Source organism: Somniosus microcephalus, chromosome 5 (genome assembly GCF_052327205.1).
Source record: "Somniosus microcephalus isolate GS21.2 chromosome 5, FLI_Smic_1.0, whole genome shotgun sequence".
NCBI lineage: Eukaryota > Metazoa > Chordata > Chondrichthyes > Squaliformes > Somniosidae > Somniosus > Somniosus microcephalus.
In genome coordinates, this window is record NC_140991.1 from 291058253 (window position 1) to 291074018 (window position 15766).

The 15766-nt window shown below is 45.2% G+C and overlaps 1 protein-coding gene across 8 annotated transcripts in view; it reads left to right on the forward strand.

Moving 5' to 3' along the window:
• Positions 1-4492: 4492 nt before the first annotated feature.
• fhod3b (formin homology 2 domain containing 3b) overlaps positions 4493-15766 on the forward strand; it is a 724225-nt gene continuing 712951 nt past the window's right edge. For 6 of the 8 annotated variants that reach the window (XM_085989121.1, XM_085989122.1, XM_085989124.1 and 3 more), the window contains exons 1-2: positions 4494-4905; positions 5254-5426. In XM_085989121.1, the coding sequence (XP_085845247.1) occupies positions 4899-4905; positions 5254-5426 (180 nt within the window). In that variant the 5' untranslated portion in view covers positions 4494-4898. Of the gene's footprint in view, positions 4906-5253; positions 5427-15766 lie in introns of all 8 variants that reach the window. The other 2 variants (XM_085989128.1, XM_085989123.1) reach the window with 2 other exon arrangements.

Genomic DNA, 15766 nt, shown 5'->3' on the forward strand with positions numbered 1-15766 from the left:
ATATCGCCGTTCCTTCATCGTCACTGGGTCAAAATCCTGGAACTCCCTCCCCAACAGCACTGTGTGGGAGTACCTTTCACAAGGGCTACAGCGGTTCAAGAAGGCGGCTCACCACCACCTTTCTCGAAGGCAATTGGGGATGGGCAATAAATGCTGTCCTTGCCAGTGAATCCCACATCCCAGGAACACATTTATATATATATTTTTTTAAACTTCTAAAACATCCCAAGGTGATTCACAGGAGTGTAATCGGACACAAATTGGCACCGAGCCAAAGAAGGGACAGACAGGTGACCAAAAGCTTGATCAGAAGTAGGTTTTAAGCAAGGTCTTGGAGAGGGAGGTGGAGAGATTTAGTGAATGAATGCCAGAGCTTCAGACCTAGATGGCTGAAGATATGGCCACCAATGGTGGGGCAAAGGAAGTGGGGGATGCACATGAGGCAAGAGTTGGAGGAATGCAGAGTTGTCTGAGAATTGTAGGGCTGGAGGAAGTTAGAGATGGGGAGGGGCGAGACCATGGCGGGATTTGAACATGAATTGTAAAATCGAGACATTGGTGGACCACAGACCAGGAACCAATGTAGGTCAGTGAAATCCAGAAAAAAGCATAATCTACTGTTTCTTAAAGCATACCAACAGTATCCCTTCTGAACCAATCCTTGTAGTGAAGTGTTAGAGCAATGCACAAATACTCACTGAAACCAACATGATCAGGAAACGATACCGCTGGTCATTTTTAATGTGCACCGTCCCCGGGCTCACTGCAAGGAAGAAGATTCCCCTTTTTTAAAAGTTTTAAATTATTGGTGAGAAGCATGTTGACTGCCTCTATTCACTGCAGCAGCAGGCTGTGCCACTATGTTTCCGGTCCCACGTTGAATCAACGCCCTGTTGGAGGCTAGATACTGTCCCTCTGTTGGGGTAATGACCCCATGACCAAAAACCAGCTGGGGTGAAGGAGCATCACTGGCAGGCAGGTGTGCCAACTCTCCACCCCTCTGGAGCAGCAGCTGAGCTGCATATATCTCTGCATAGCAGTAGCAGCTTTGAAAGAGCTATCCAATTAGTCCCATGCCTCTGCTCTTTCCCCCCATAACCCTGCAAATGTTTCCTTTTCATGTGCATCTTTAGTAAGTTGGTATTAAATCTGTTTCCACTGCCCTTTCAGGCAGTGCAGTCTAGATCACGACTTGCTGCGGTTTTAAAAAAAAATGTTATCCTCCTCTCCCTTCTAGTTCTTTTGCCAATGATCTTAAATGTATCCTTTGGTTACCAACCCTCCTGCCACTGGAAATAGTTTCTCCCTAATATACTTTTTTTTTTAAACTCCTACTTTTGAACAGCTCAATTAAATCTCCCCTTCTTTGCTCTAAGGAGAACAATCCCAGCTTCTCTACTCTCTCCACATAACTAAAGTCCCTCATTCCTGGTACCATTCTATAAATCTCTTCTGCACCCTCTCCAAGGCCTTGATTCCTGGAAGGACTTGCTCCAGATGATGGCATCTGTCTGCTGCAGTGTAAACTGTTGCAATGCCTTGGATATCTTTTTTAAATAATCTTTTCCAGTTCTTATATTAAACATTATTTGTTGTTGCAGATCACACCTGGTGACATAATTCAGCTTTCAACTCTGGTAAATCTGCAAGTTTTAGCTATATTGCCTTTTTAAGACAAATTTGTCAACTGGGCTCTGACACTTCAAACTCGCAATTGTGCAACGCAGTGAAAACTACACAACAGAGAAAAGGTAACTTTAATTTAAATTGCTGTACTAGTTAGCTTGACAAGTGGGTGAATACTGATCTTGAAAGGGTCTATCAACCAGTCTTCTGCAATCTTGTCTTTTTTTTTTCAATTCAATCTTCTGTGTGCCTGCAGTAGTATTGAGACTGCTGCAGTTCTACTGCAGGGAGAAAGTCTGATTCATAAAGTGACAGTCACTGTGTGGCTATTGGTGCCATTTTAACACATCCACAGATGGATATTTTCGCTGTTGCATGAATCCACTGCTCAAATGTTACAACTACAGGAAACTTTTTTTTTTATCTGGCACCGGCGTGGTGCCGGTTGATCAAAAAGTCCAGATTCGAGAGGTATACTTACTAAGGTACGAGAGCCCCGTACACGGCCTCGGATCCAGGCGTCCCTGTTGCATGGCAACAGCTGCAGGAACCCCGGTTACACGGCCACTAATATGAAGTAAAACTTACCTGAACCTACTCCTGAATTTTGTCAGTTAAGAGATTTCCGGTTATTTAGGTGCCGGTAAAAAGAGAGTTTCCTGTACTTCAGTTATGAACACTGTTCAAGTTGCATGATATACAAAACTCTCATGGGCTGATTCAGAACTTTGCACCCCAAGAATAGCAAAATGGGAGTTTATTCATGGCATGACTGGAGGATGGACTGAATACTAGTGGTATATTTTTTCTTTATCGGTGAAGAGAACTAGAATGTAAACCACTTTGACTTCTTGTGAATGGAACCATGTGTAAGAGAAATGGAAATAAACTTCTGAGAAATAAAGCTGGGAAAATATGCTCCAGTTCATTTCAAGTAAAGTCTGCATCAAAAAAACACTTGGAGGACAGATGCTGTTGTTGATGCCTGAAATTATATGTACCTCACTTTAATAAACAGGCTCAATTACCATGCTCACATGACCTGATCTTTCAGAAAGCAACCAGCGCCCTTTTACTTCTGTGGGTCAAGTGCTTCCCAAATACTTACCACTGAAGAGAATCTCTTACCATCTACAGTTTAAAATCCAGTAGCTCAATACTGTAATGTCAGTTATGTTTTGTGTTTTTTTTTTGAAGGGGGGGGTTTGGGGGCAAATGGGAAGTCTCAGGACTGTATTACACGCTTATGGGGAGTAAATCTGCAGGTGCTATGTGACCATGGTCATAAGGTATTCCATCTGTTAAACAGTTAGTTATGTCACAGCAGGCTCACATTGCAAAAATTTCCAAGTACCACCTCACTGGGCATGTTTGGTTACCCTCCAACTGAACAAAGTGTAGCACTCCTAGCCTCGGTACTGTGTAGCAGAACACAATATGTGGAAGCAAAAATTATTTACTTAATCTTTCTCACTGAGAAAGCGAGTGAGCGGGTAATAAATCCCCTTTGTGCAGCACGGGCAGTCTTTGTTTTTAATGGAAGATGACTCTTTCATGGAACACTTGCATGGAATGTGAAAAGGGAAGTAATTTCATCCAAATATGAAAAACTGGATTGAAAGTTATTGGTATTTTAGAAAAAAATGAGTAGCTCCTGTAGTTTGCACTGGAGGAAATGTTAAATCAAACTACGCAGTCTCCTTAAGGAGAAATGGATACCTGGAAGTGATTCCCAAGCAGTAATTTGACAGCGGGAATAAGTTTGTGAAGTTGCAGTGGTTTGCTTTGTCACCCCAGCCCAGTGTCTGTACCTATTACACACATGATTACAGGCAGTAATCTCGCCTCGATGGAGTTAGTGACTCCTAATTCATTTTTACTCCTCCCCCCCTCCTCCTCCTCCTCACTGGTCAGCTGGGGGCTGATGGCTTGTATATTCCCCTGCAACCGCTGTATATCACCTTTTTTTGAGAATTAATAAGTGTCAGTCATTAGAGGTTAGAATGATGTTCCAGAAAGTAGCAAGTTGTGACCACAAAAGCTGTGCACAGGACACAGCAAAGGCTATCTTTCCTGACTCTCTCCCAGTTGGAGGAGCTGAACTAGCTGGGACCCGAGTCCAGCTGTTCCAGTTCCTATGATGGGAACCTGTGCAACGTCTCCATTGGCCCAGACAGCCTGCAGTGGTTTTCCTGGTCGGTTCCCGATCCAGCAGGGCAAATTGATGGCACGGGGGGGGGGGCTGTGATGGGGAAATTTACTGGATTGGGGGGGATGGGGTAAACTTGAGTTCACGAGGGGCATTAGGTGTGTGGGTAGCTGTGGCATGACTGAGCTTCTGGTTTCTAGGGGACACTGAAGGTGGGGGGAGGGGGGAAAGAAAATTGGGTGCACAAACAAAAAGTAGGGGCTGGGGTAGATCCAAATTAGGGGGGCACTGGAGTCAGCAAAAGGATTTTGTTTTAAAAGGTACCACTGTATTCACTCTGTTCTGAATGCCACAGTAGAACTGCAGAAAAGAAGCCTCATTCATTTTAATGCCATGTATGTACATGCACGCTGCCACTAGATGGTGCAGACGGTGTGGTAACTGGCCATTTTAAATACTGGGATTAATAGTAATCATTTACCTATCACTAACTGGGCAATGGCAGGCCGTATGAGCATTTGTTGAGGAAAACAGTGGCGGTACTTTCCCTTCCCCTTCCACAATTTCCCTAGCCTGAGACCTCTTGCAACTATTGTCAGTGCTAGGGCAGGACCTGTCACTGCCCCCCCCCCCCCCCCCCGAGGGTAGCCATGTGTGTGTCTGCGTGTAACAGGAATAAGTCAACAGCTATGGAAATCCAAACTCCATCCCAAACCGATCTGAAATTTCACAAATTATCTTGAAGGATAATTCTTAAATTCGACGGAACTGGAATATCAAATTGCGATAAACTAAAATCCCAACCCAATCCATACCTGCCGATTCATCAAGTCCTGGCTTTTCCTTTTACATCATTTTTCAAAAACACTTATTAAATGCCATCACCAGAATTATGTGATATTGAACCGAACAAGTGATCTTGCAAAAAAAACACTTTTTTTCCCCGATTGAAATAAATCCAGAATTCGAAGGGTTAAACGCGATGCGTCTTCCCAGACTTGAAGTAAAGTCGGAGCAAAATTGATCTTTCTAACTACTGAGGAGCAGCGACTAAAGACAAACCAATAGTAACCGGGGCTCTGGACCCAGGCTGGGCTGATGCCGGTTTATCGCAAAGGCACCGATGAAACGTGCGAACTGGGGCCGGTTTTATTTTTTATTAACTTGCGATGTGGAGGCTCTGAAACTCGCTGAGTTTAACAGCTTGGGGGCGCTGGGCGGCCGGTGCCAGTGCTCGGGCAGACGGTGCAGGAGCCGGTCGTTCTCTTGCTGTCCTGCGGAGAAGGGGGGTGATGGATGGATGGAGGGGGAGCTCTTCGCCCGTCTCTCTCGACCTGGGACTAGCTGAGTAACAGCGGCTGCGGGAGCGGGAGCTGGAGATTTGCAGTGTCCCGGGAAGCCGGGACTGTGAGCGGCGGTTCGGGAACCGGCTCTCTCTCACCGACGACTCTTTCTCTTTCTCTGTGTTTTATGGACAGGACAGGCCATGGCCACCTTGGTCTGCAGGGTCCAGTTCCTCGACGACACCGATCCGTTTAACAGCACCAACTTCCCGGAGCCCACCCGGCCCCCGCTCTACACTTTCCGGGAGGACATCTCGCTCATCAATCAGATCGCGGGGCTGCACCGACTGCTCCAGGCTCCGCACAAGGTACCGCACCGCGGGCAGGGACTCCACCGCTCGCCGGGGCTGGTGGACCCAGCTTGTGTGGGAGGGAGGAGGGAGTTATTGATTAGTTGTTTGGGGGGGGGGGGGGGGGGAGTGTTATTGATTAGTTGATGGGGGAAATTGATTAGTTGTGTTGAGGGGGAAATTGATTAGTTTTGATGGGGTGGTGGGGGAAATTGATTCGTTGTCTGCTGGGGGGAAATTGATTAGGTGTGTGTTTGGGGGGGGGGAAGAATGGTTGACAGACCATCTAACATGGAGCCCTGTTTAACCATGTGTTGATGTCGAGCTCCGCACCTGCAGGAACCAGTCCCCAGGCCCCCGGTCTGCAGGGAGCCTCGGGCGGCGCTTGCTGCAGCGCTGAGCCCCCAGACTGCACATGTCCGCAGGCTTATCGGCTTCTGAGTTAGCAGATGGGGCATCACAACTCTTCCTTCCTTCCTCCCTCCGGGCTCGGTACCAAGGCCAGCATTGCCTCTGTTCTGTGCTGCTAACGGGCTGTGTTGGGTGCAGGGCTGACCGTGTGTTGAGTGGAGGTGAAGGAGCTGCTCCACATCCCGCCATCAGTGCTGCTCCTTACCGATTGATCCTCTTCCCATCTGTTCTCCATAATCTCCCGTTTTTAAATAGCCCCAGCGTCAAGTTGTTGCTGCATTGTTTTAATTCTGTCTGAACGCGAACTCCTCTAACCCCCCGCCCCCCAAATCACTTGTTCTATTATCTCTGTCCTTCTTCCCCCTCGGCGTCTTTCACACTTTCACCTCAATGTTGCTTGTCGCAACTTTTAAACAGATAAAAGCAACAGCGATCTTGCCAGTGAGTGTGCCGGGTGCGGAGGGGGAGAGTGGGGTTCCCCCAGGTGCGGGGAGAGCGCCAGTCAATTTGCACAAACTATAATTGGCATTGCTATTTGGTCTGGTTTATAAATAAATAATCCCAGCTGGCTTGAAATGAGTCGCCAAGTGGAGTAGTGAGTCACACCGATCAGGATAGTTCAGGATTCCGTCTCAGGCTGTAGTGAAGTAGCAGATTTTCAGATTGGGTACAACTGGCCTCTCAAGCTGGGGGAGGAGAGGAATCAATCAGGGTTCCCACTACTTGAAAGCCAGTGAAGCCCACTGGAAAGAATGCACGTGTGGGCATGAGGTGAGGCCACGATTGGCTCTCATGCCCCATCATGGCCAGGATTGTGACTCTCTCATATCATGGGAGTAGCTGGTTGGCATTCACTGTTCAATTTCATGTCGTCGTCTTCTTCTTAGGCAGTCCCTCGGAACTGAGGGTGAGTTGCTTCCACACTAAAAATGAGTTCTCAGGTGACTGATGAGTCCAATGCGGAACCTACAGTCTCTGTCACAGGTGGGACAGACGGTGGTTGAACGGGTGGGTGGGGTGCTTGGGTTGACATGCGCTCCTTGTGCTTGGCTTCTGCAGTCTCAAAGAATAGCCATTTAGCTAATGTGCTGGTTGGCATCTAGTACTTGTAGAATCACAAGTCCCCCACCACCAGAGAGGGTGGGTAACAAGGAAAAAAAACTTATCTTTTATTCTCTGGGCTCAATCACTAAGTCTTTTGCCTGCAGCATTTTTTGTTTAATGTGTGTGATGACCCTTGAGCTGCAGTAGTGGCATGCATTGTTCCAATATCACTTTAAACAGGCGCTTAATGTTCTGCCAGGAGTTGCATGCCCAGAGTGAAGGGAATAGAGTGTGTACTCTCCACATTGTTTCACACTTGGCCAATAAAAGGAAATAAAGATTTCAAAAGGCCTTTGTAATTTCTATTTGCTGTATGCAGCAGAACATGTGAGCTTCAGGGTTTTTACATTGGGAGAGTTCTGATCAGAACATTCACTAAACAGTGAGGTCAGAGAACATTACTTTTTATTTTGACGCAAAAATACTACCATTGCTCATGAAGGGTTAGCACCTTGAAAAGCACATGTAGAAGGCTGTTCTCTTGCTTACAAGGAAGATATGAATAATAAATATTCTGCCATGGTGATGAGGGCATTATGTTTGTCTCATCAGATTGTGCGCTAGGCATTGTCTCTGATGTATATGGCTATGGGCTGAGCTGTTGAGTTGTATGAAGAGCTACATTGGCTATGGAAGTCATCCAGAAATGCATTGTATGCAAGTGCCTTGAAACATTTCAGCATAAGGTATTATGCAAGCATCTTTAACTTAACTGTTATTGTCGCCCCACCCCTACCACAAACTTCATCCTTGCGCATTACCACCCTGCACCCCCCCCCCCCCCACATTGGAATTCCCTCCATAAACCCTTCAACCTCATTTTAAAGCCTACCTCTCTGACCTGCCTTTTGGTCACCCATCCTCGTATCTCCTTTCGCTTGATGTCCATTTCCCCCCCCCCTCGCCCTATACACCCCCAAAGTGAATTGGAATGTGTTTTTACCATTAAAGGCACAATTTAAATGGGAGTTGTTGAGCAAATTGTAGGTATGAGATATTCGATTACATGCCCCCTACCCACATAAGGTGTCTCCTCACACAACATCAATTGTACGAACTGTGCCGATCAGAGGGGAGGCCTGCCCATACTCTAATCATGTGTTGACATTTGGTGATGTTGTTGCCTTAGTTTATTGAAAGAGGTGCCTCATGCTGGGAAGGATGGGTATTTGCTGTGATGTGAATGAGTTGGGTCAAGATCCTGGAGTTCGCTACCCAACCCCATCATCATGAACCATGTATGAGCCCCCTTGGGGAGGAGTGATCATAATATGATAAAATTCTTCATTTAAGATGGAGAGTGAAGTAGTTGATTCAGAGACTAGGGTCCTGAATTTAAATAAAGGAAACTATGACGGTATGAGGCACGAGTTGGCTAGGATGGATTGGGGAACGTTACTTTAAGGGTTGAGGGTGGATAGGCAATGGCAAAGATTTTAAAGATCGCATGGATGAACTACAGAATTTGTTCATCCCTGTTTGGCATAAAAATAAAACAAAAAAGGTGACTCAACTGTGGCTAACGAGGGAAATTAGGGATAGCATAAGATCCAAGGAGAGGGCATATAATTTGGCCAGAAAAAGCAGCAAACTTGAGTATTGGGAGCAGTTTAGGATTCAGCAAAGGAGGACAAAGGGATTAATTAAGGGGGAAAATAGAGTATGAGAGTAAGCTTTCAGGGAACATAAAAACTGACTGTAAAAGCTTCTATAGATATGTGAAGAGAAAAAGATTAGTGAAGTCAAGCGTAGGTCCCTTGCAGTCAGAATCAGGGGAATTTATAATGGGGAACAAAGAAATGGCTGACCAATTAAATACATACTTTGGTTCTGTCTTCACAAAGGAGGACACAAATAACCCCCCAGAGATGTCAGGGAACATAGGTCTAATGAGAGGGAGGAATTAAATGAAATCTGTATTTGTAGGGAAATTGACAGGATTGAAGGCTGACAAATCCCCAGGGCCTGATAATCTACATCCTAGGTTACTTAAGGAAGTGGCCTTAGAAATAGTAGATGCATTGCTGGTCATCTTCCAAAATTCTATAGACTCGAACAGTTCCCATGGATTGGAGGATAGCTAATGTAACCCCACTATTTAAAAAAGGGGAATTATAGCCTGACATCGGTAGTGGGGAAAATGCTAGAGTCCATTATAAAAGATGTAATAGCAGAGCAGTTGGAAAACAGTGACAGGATTGGACAAAATCAACATGGAGTTACAAAAGGTAAATCATGCTTGACTAATCTACTGGAATTTTTTGAGGAAGTAACTGGTAGAATAGATAAGGGAGAACCAGTGGATGTGGTGTATTTGGACTTTCAGAAGGCTTTTGATAAGGTCCCGCATAAGAGATTAGCGTGCAAAGTGAAAGCACATGGGATTGGGGGTAAGGTACTGTCTTGGATAGAGAACTGGTTGGCAAACAGGAAGCAAAGAGTTGGAATAAACTGGTCTTTTTCCGAGTGGCAGGCAGTAAGTAACTAGTGGGGTACCGCAGGGATTGGTGCTACGACCCCAGCTATTCACAATATATATAAATGATCTAGAAGAGGGAACTAGATGTAATATATCACGTTTGCACATGACACAAAGCTGGGTGGGTGTGCTGTGCGGAGGATGCAGAGAAACTCCAGTATGATTTGGACAGGTTGGGTGATTGGGCAGATGCATGGCAAATGCAGTATGATGTGGATAAATGCGAAGTTATCCACTTCGGTGGCAAAAACAGGAAGGCAGATTATTATCTGAATGCACTTCCCCTTTTCCCAATCTATTGCCAATGAGATCATGGTGTCCTTGTGCACCAGTCGCTGAAGGTAAGCATGCAGGTGTCAGAACTTTGTCTTTGGTATAATGCTAATGTTGTGACTCAGCCACCAACAATCTTGACCAATTAATCACTAGCTTTGAGGAGTGCTAATCTTGTGGACATGCTAGAATGTGTAGTAGTAGACCTGAGCTGCTCAATCCTGCCCACATGCAGCCGGACATCATTGCTCAGCCGGCATATGGTACTTCCGGCTTGCAACGCTAAAAGAAAAATACCCTGTTAACTACCTTCAGCTAGCCAGCCTTCACCTGCATTGCTTAATAAAGTAGACTTTTAAGTGGGACAACAACAGGTAATTATATAGTGCTTTTACTGTCAAAGTCCCACTCTGCTTCAGAGGCATGGGGGTGGGTGCGGAGGACACTGAGCCAAAGGAGGAGATATTGGGGTGACCAGAAGCTTGCTCTGAGGTGGATTTTAGAGAGTCTTAAGGGAGGGCAGCAAGACGGGGATTTAGGGAGAGAATTCCACATTTTCACCACAATTCTGGAACTCACTAACACATGGAGTGGTTGAAGCGAATAGTATAGATGCATTTAAGGGGAGGCTAGGCAAGCATATGAGGGAGAAGGGAATAGAGGGTTATACTGATAGATTTAGATGAGGAAAGACAGGAAGAGGCTCGTGTGGAGCATAAACGCCAGTGTGGGCCGAATGGCCTGTTTCTGTGCTTTATATCCTAAAGTAATTGTATGGCCCAGATATCTGAAATATGGATGCCATTTGTTGGGTAAAGGAAAGGGGGGTTGGAGTTAGAGGAACAGTTAAAGGGGGTTGTTGTAGTGTTGGAGGTTAGAGACAAAGGTGGGGAGGTCATGGAGTGACTTAAACACAAGGATGAGCATTTAAAATTTGAGGCACTGGGAGATTTGAGAATTAGCATAGATTAGTGAGGACCAGGATGATGGATTAGCGGCACTTAGTGCAGGATAGGATATGGGCAGCAGAATTCTGCATTAGCTGAAGTCTATGATGGGTGGAGGACAGGAGGCTGGCAAGAGTGTTGGAATAGTTGGGGTAGATCTTGACTTTGTGCCGTAGTGTAAAATGGGTGACGGTGAGTTGGCAGCCTGTTTTACATCTTCAATGAAATTAAAAATCAGGAAAATCATTCAAATGACAAATGATGGCCTTGTGAATAAAGGCCCTTCCCAGTGTGGAATGAAGTACTCTTTAGCAAAAGGGTACCAGATTAAATTGTTGGTCTCTGCTGAATTGGCTTGTCACCTGGCAGTATGGAGAGAGTGGAATATCATTCAGAGTTTGTAGCCCCTAACTGCCAGCCAGTGAGCTTTTTCTGCAAAGTGAATGTTTTTGGTTTGGGCAGCATTGGTTTAATATGTGATGCCTAATGTGGATCACTGTCTTGCTGACACTGGACAGACTTGCACATAATGAACAGCTACTGGGGTGAGGTACTGGAGAGCTGCTGGGACCTGTGAAATTGCACTTAAGCAAGAGTTGGCACCTTAAACCTCCCAAACCCGCGACCTCTTCCACCTAGAAGGACAAGGGCAGCAGGCGCATGGGAACACCATCGCCTGCAAGTTCCCCTCCAAGTCATACACCATCCTGACTTAGAAGAAATAACAGAAAACACTGGAAAAACTCAGCAGGCCAGGCAACATCCGTGGAGAGAGCAACAGAGTCGAAGACCCTTCGTCAAAACTGAGAAAGCAGGAAATGAAACAGATTAAAAAGCAAGTTGACTTAGAAGTATATCGGCTGATCCTTCATCGTCGCTGGGTCAAAATCCTGGAACTCCCTACTTAACAGCACTGTGGGAGTACCTTCACCACACAGACTGCAGCGGTTCAAGAAGGCTGTCCACCACCACCACCTCAAGGGCAATTAGGGATGGGCAATAAATGCTGGCATTGCCAGCGATGCACACATCCCAGAAACAAAAAAAAAACACAAGGAGAAAGTTGGAGGAGGGGATGAATCAGAATGTGAAATTGTACAGATCAATGCCTTGTGTATACCCATATTAATCTGAATGTCGAAAAAGTAATGGAGATCTAGATTTAGAATCTGATTTATTAACATGTTGCCTTCATCGATTATTAAATTGGAACTGAAACATGCTTTAAGGGCGAAGTAGCCTTATTGTTTTACCCTGTTAACACTGGGAAAGAAATACATCATATCAGCAGAGAGCAAACCTGTCAACAGGCAAATGCTTTAGAAATTCAGATTTATTCAAGCTGTGGGAGGGAGGCAGCCTTGCAGTACAGGAAGGGGTAGGGGATGTTACTACAGAAGTCACTGCAAGTAGGGCTGTTTCTGCAGAGGAGGGGAGCCCATTAAAGGTATTTTTATTAGGGTCTCCTTGCTCTTGTCACAGGGTTTTAATATAGGACAGCAATCCTGTGGGGAAGATTAAAACGATTGGATCAAAGATCACCTTGAACACCAGACGCACATAATGTATGTTGAGAGACAAGGTTGTTTGGACAAGGAAATCTGGAGGAGAATACCAGCCAGTTGAGTGGTGAAAAAGCTTCTGTACATTTTTCTACATTTTTTTTTGTAATTGTGTAATTTTATATTTGTGATGGGACTGAGGAATGTCAGTCTGCATTTCACCTGCCCTCCCTGAATTGAAGTGCCTCACTACAACATATCACTCCATCTAACAGTCCAGCCTTGCACTAACTCATCCCACATCCAATGGCACAAGTGCATTGAGTGATGCAAGGTTCTAAAACTAGAACCGACCACCACCCAAAGTGGTGACTTCCTGTGGGCTTTTCCTTGCTTTCTTCCCCCACATCATTTATCCATTCCTCCCCCATTGCTTATTGTAGCCATTTTTTTGAGAGCACTGATGTTGACTGATAGCAGGCTATTTGTCCTTGAGGCGGACTGCTGTTGCAGGACAGTTTAATCTTTTCCTCATGACATTCTTGTACGTGTTGTAGTGAGGGTGTGAAGGGAGGGGAGGGGAGAGGAAAGGAGGGCAAGGGCCACTGATCAGGACTGAGGTCCCTAACTGCTTCTGCATTTTTTTGGTGTAATTAATTTTTCAAATGTTTTGCTTGTGAGGAGAGTTCTTTAGCTTGTGATGAGGGAAGCCAATGTTGGCAAAGGGAGGGACTCTTCAAGAGGCTACAGACCTTTAACTAGGTCTGAGAATATGATTCCTCCTTTGTGGAATAATTAATAATTGCTCTGACGATGGCACTACTTATCTCTTCGAATCTATTGACTCCCACTAAATTACTGATCTGTTAACTGGATTTCTTCCTAGTTCAATGAGCTGGAGAGTCTCAAGAAGGCCATCAAAAATCTGTACTTGTAAAGTGATGTTGGCCTAGATTTTCACTTGGCATAAATGTACTACCCAATAACAGCTGGCAAGTAAAACCCACTCCCTCTGGGCAATAACCTCATTCACATTTAGGATTATTGGAGAAGGGCAATGGAGTTATCCATTGTTTTCAATGCCAGCCAGAGGTGGCCCTGCCATTACATTGTAAATATTAAACATTTTTCTAAATATTTTCAGTGTTCATGGAATCATAGAAATTTACAGCACAGAAGGAGGCCATTTGGCTCATCGTGTCTGCCGGTCGAAAAAGAGCTATCCAGCCTAATCCCACTTTCCAGCTCTTGGCCCATAGCCCTGTAGGTTACGGCACTTCAAGTGCATATCCAAGCACTTTTTAAATGTGATGAGGGTTTCTGCCTCTACCACCCTTTCAGGCAGTGAGTTCCAGACCCCCCACCATCCTCTTATGGAAACATTTCTCCTCCACTCTCCTCTAATCCTTCTACCAATGACTTAAATCTATGCCCCCTATTGCTAAGGGAAATAGGTCCTTCCTATCCACTCTATCTATCTAGGCCCCTCATAATTTTATACACCTCAATTAAATCTCCCCTATTCCATACATAATTCTCATGGCTCGGGTCCTATCTTCAGAGCCATGACTCATTTGGATGTTCAAATGAAATTGGTTCGGAGAGGGGGAGAAAGATAAGGTGGGATTTTGATAAACAAACCCCTGCTAGCTGGCGAATACATTTATTCACTCTACGTTTAAAATGTGAATTATTTTTGACCTGCCCATTAATGGGATGTGTCAAATGTTAAGATGGTAGGAAATCATATTTATCATAGGTGCCACGTATAAAGAGCAGGATGGGCAGTACCCTCCTTTTTAGCTGTCTCCTCCAGCCTTGCATGCAGCCTGTGCACCTCTGACAATTATTTAATTCGTCTCTTCTCTCTTTCCATCCTTTTCCTTTGTCCCCCTCCTCTCTTCGATCATTAGTGGCTACTTGTCCAGTCATTGCTCCCTCCGTAGTTCACTGCCGCCTTATTTCCCTCTAGAATAAAAAAAACCCCTCATTTTCAAAGAGATCTGAATGAGCTGACTGCACACACCTGACCATAGAAGCTTCGAGCACCAGAGCGGGCTATTCAGCCCATCGTGTCTATGCTGGCTCTTTGCTAGAGCAATCGAAAACTAATCCCACTCGCCCTATAGCACTGTCTTCCTCTGCTGCCACTATCCTTCCAATTTTCCATTAAAAGATGCAATATTCTCTGCCTCAACTACCCCCCTTTCCATGCTCCAACAGTCCACTGGAAAAAAAAAAGAAACTTCTAATTCTATGATAATTTTAAATTGATGCTCCCTCATCACTGACTTTCCAACCAGAGAGGATCAGCTTTCTCCATTAACTCCAATCAAAACTCCTCAACTTAAAAACACTTCAATTAATTCAAGGGTCCCTGTCGCCATAGAATTATAGAATGGTTTAGTACACAGAAGGAGGCCATTCGGCCCGTCGAGCCCGTGCCGGCTCTCTGCAAGAGCACTTTCCCCGTAGCCCTGCAATTTTTTTTCCTTCAGGTACTTCTGCAATTCCCTTTTGAAAGCCACGATGGAATCTGCCTCCACCACCCTCTCGGGCAGTGCATCCAGATCCTAGCCACTTGCTGTGTTTATATATTTTAAAAAAAGTTTTTCCTCTTTTTCAAAACCCCTTTTTTTCCCCCCACCGCCTTTTGATATCTACAGTATTTTGAAATGTCTTCCTGTGTATGAGGAGCACTGAGGAAATTGTGCATACCTTGTCTTATTTGCCAATGTACGCCAATAATGTCGGTAGTGAAACACATCACTGTGGAGGAGCTTTTGATGAAAACACTTTAGTACAACTGTCCCCTTTCCTCTCCGCACCCTTCCAACATTGGTAGGTTTTGTACAAATGTCAGATGACCAGTAAATTTCTGTGATGTTGTAATCACTTCTAAGCTGCACCACAAACACTGGTCACAGCACACCAACCACGTGGAGGTCCCTTTTTAAATTAAGCAGAGTAGTGGTTTTAAAAAGAAAAGTGCTGATATAGAAGTTAGTCCTGGTAATGCTTTATACCTAGTGTGACATAAAATTTGGTAATTGGAGAGGTGGCAGATCTCTCAAACTTTAGATAAAGCAATTGGCTTGCAATGATTCAATAGAATGGGTTCGAGCAAGGATGTCAAATATTTGGCCTGTGCTCAACACCTCTACCTCGCTCATGTTTGCTGTTCCTCCACTCACAGCTTCACTTTATCCCGCTCTCTGGCCGCTCACTCTTTTCCCGTTGGGTTTAAGTGCTCACCTCACACAAGTCCTTCGACCGCCTTCACACACTGTGCAGTGGGGCATTGTGCTCCTCTTCTGCAGTTAAATACCATTTTAAGTTCGATGTATCTGATGATTAAAAAGTGGAGCAGGGTAATGGAAAAGATGAGGCAGTGCGACAGGAAGAGGTCCCGCTTCACCCCGCATTTAAAGGAAACGCAAAGGCGTAAAAAGATGACAAGCTGGTTGAGTGCAGCGGACTGGGATGGCGGTGGTGATGGCAAGCTTCCTCTCAGATGAGCCCAGGGAACACTTGCAATGTGAGACACCAAATCCAAGGACGACTTGCATCGAGAAACCAAATCCAGGCATCACTTGCACCAAGAGACTAAATCCAGGGACCACTTGCACAAAGTCTATAAAA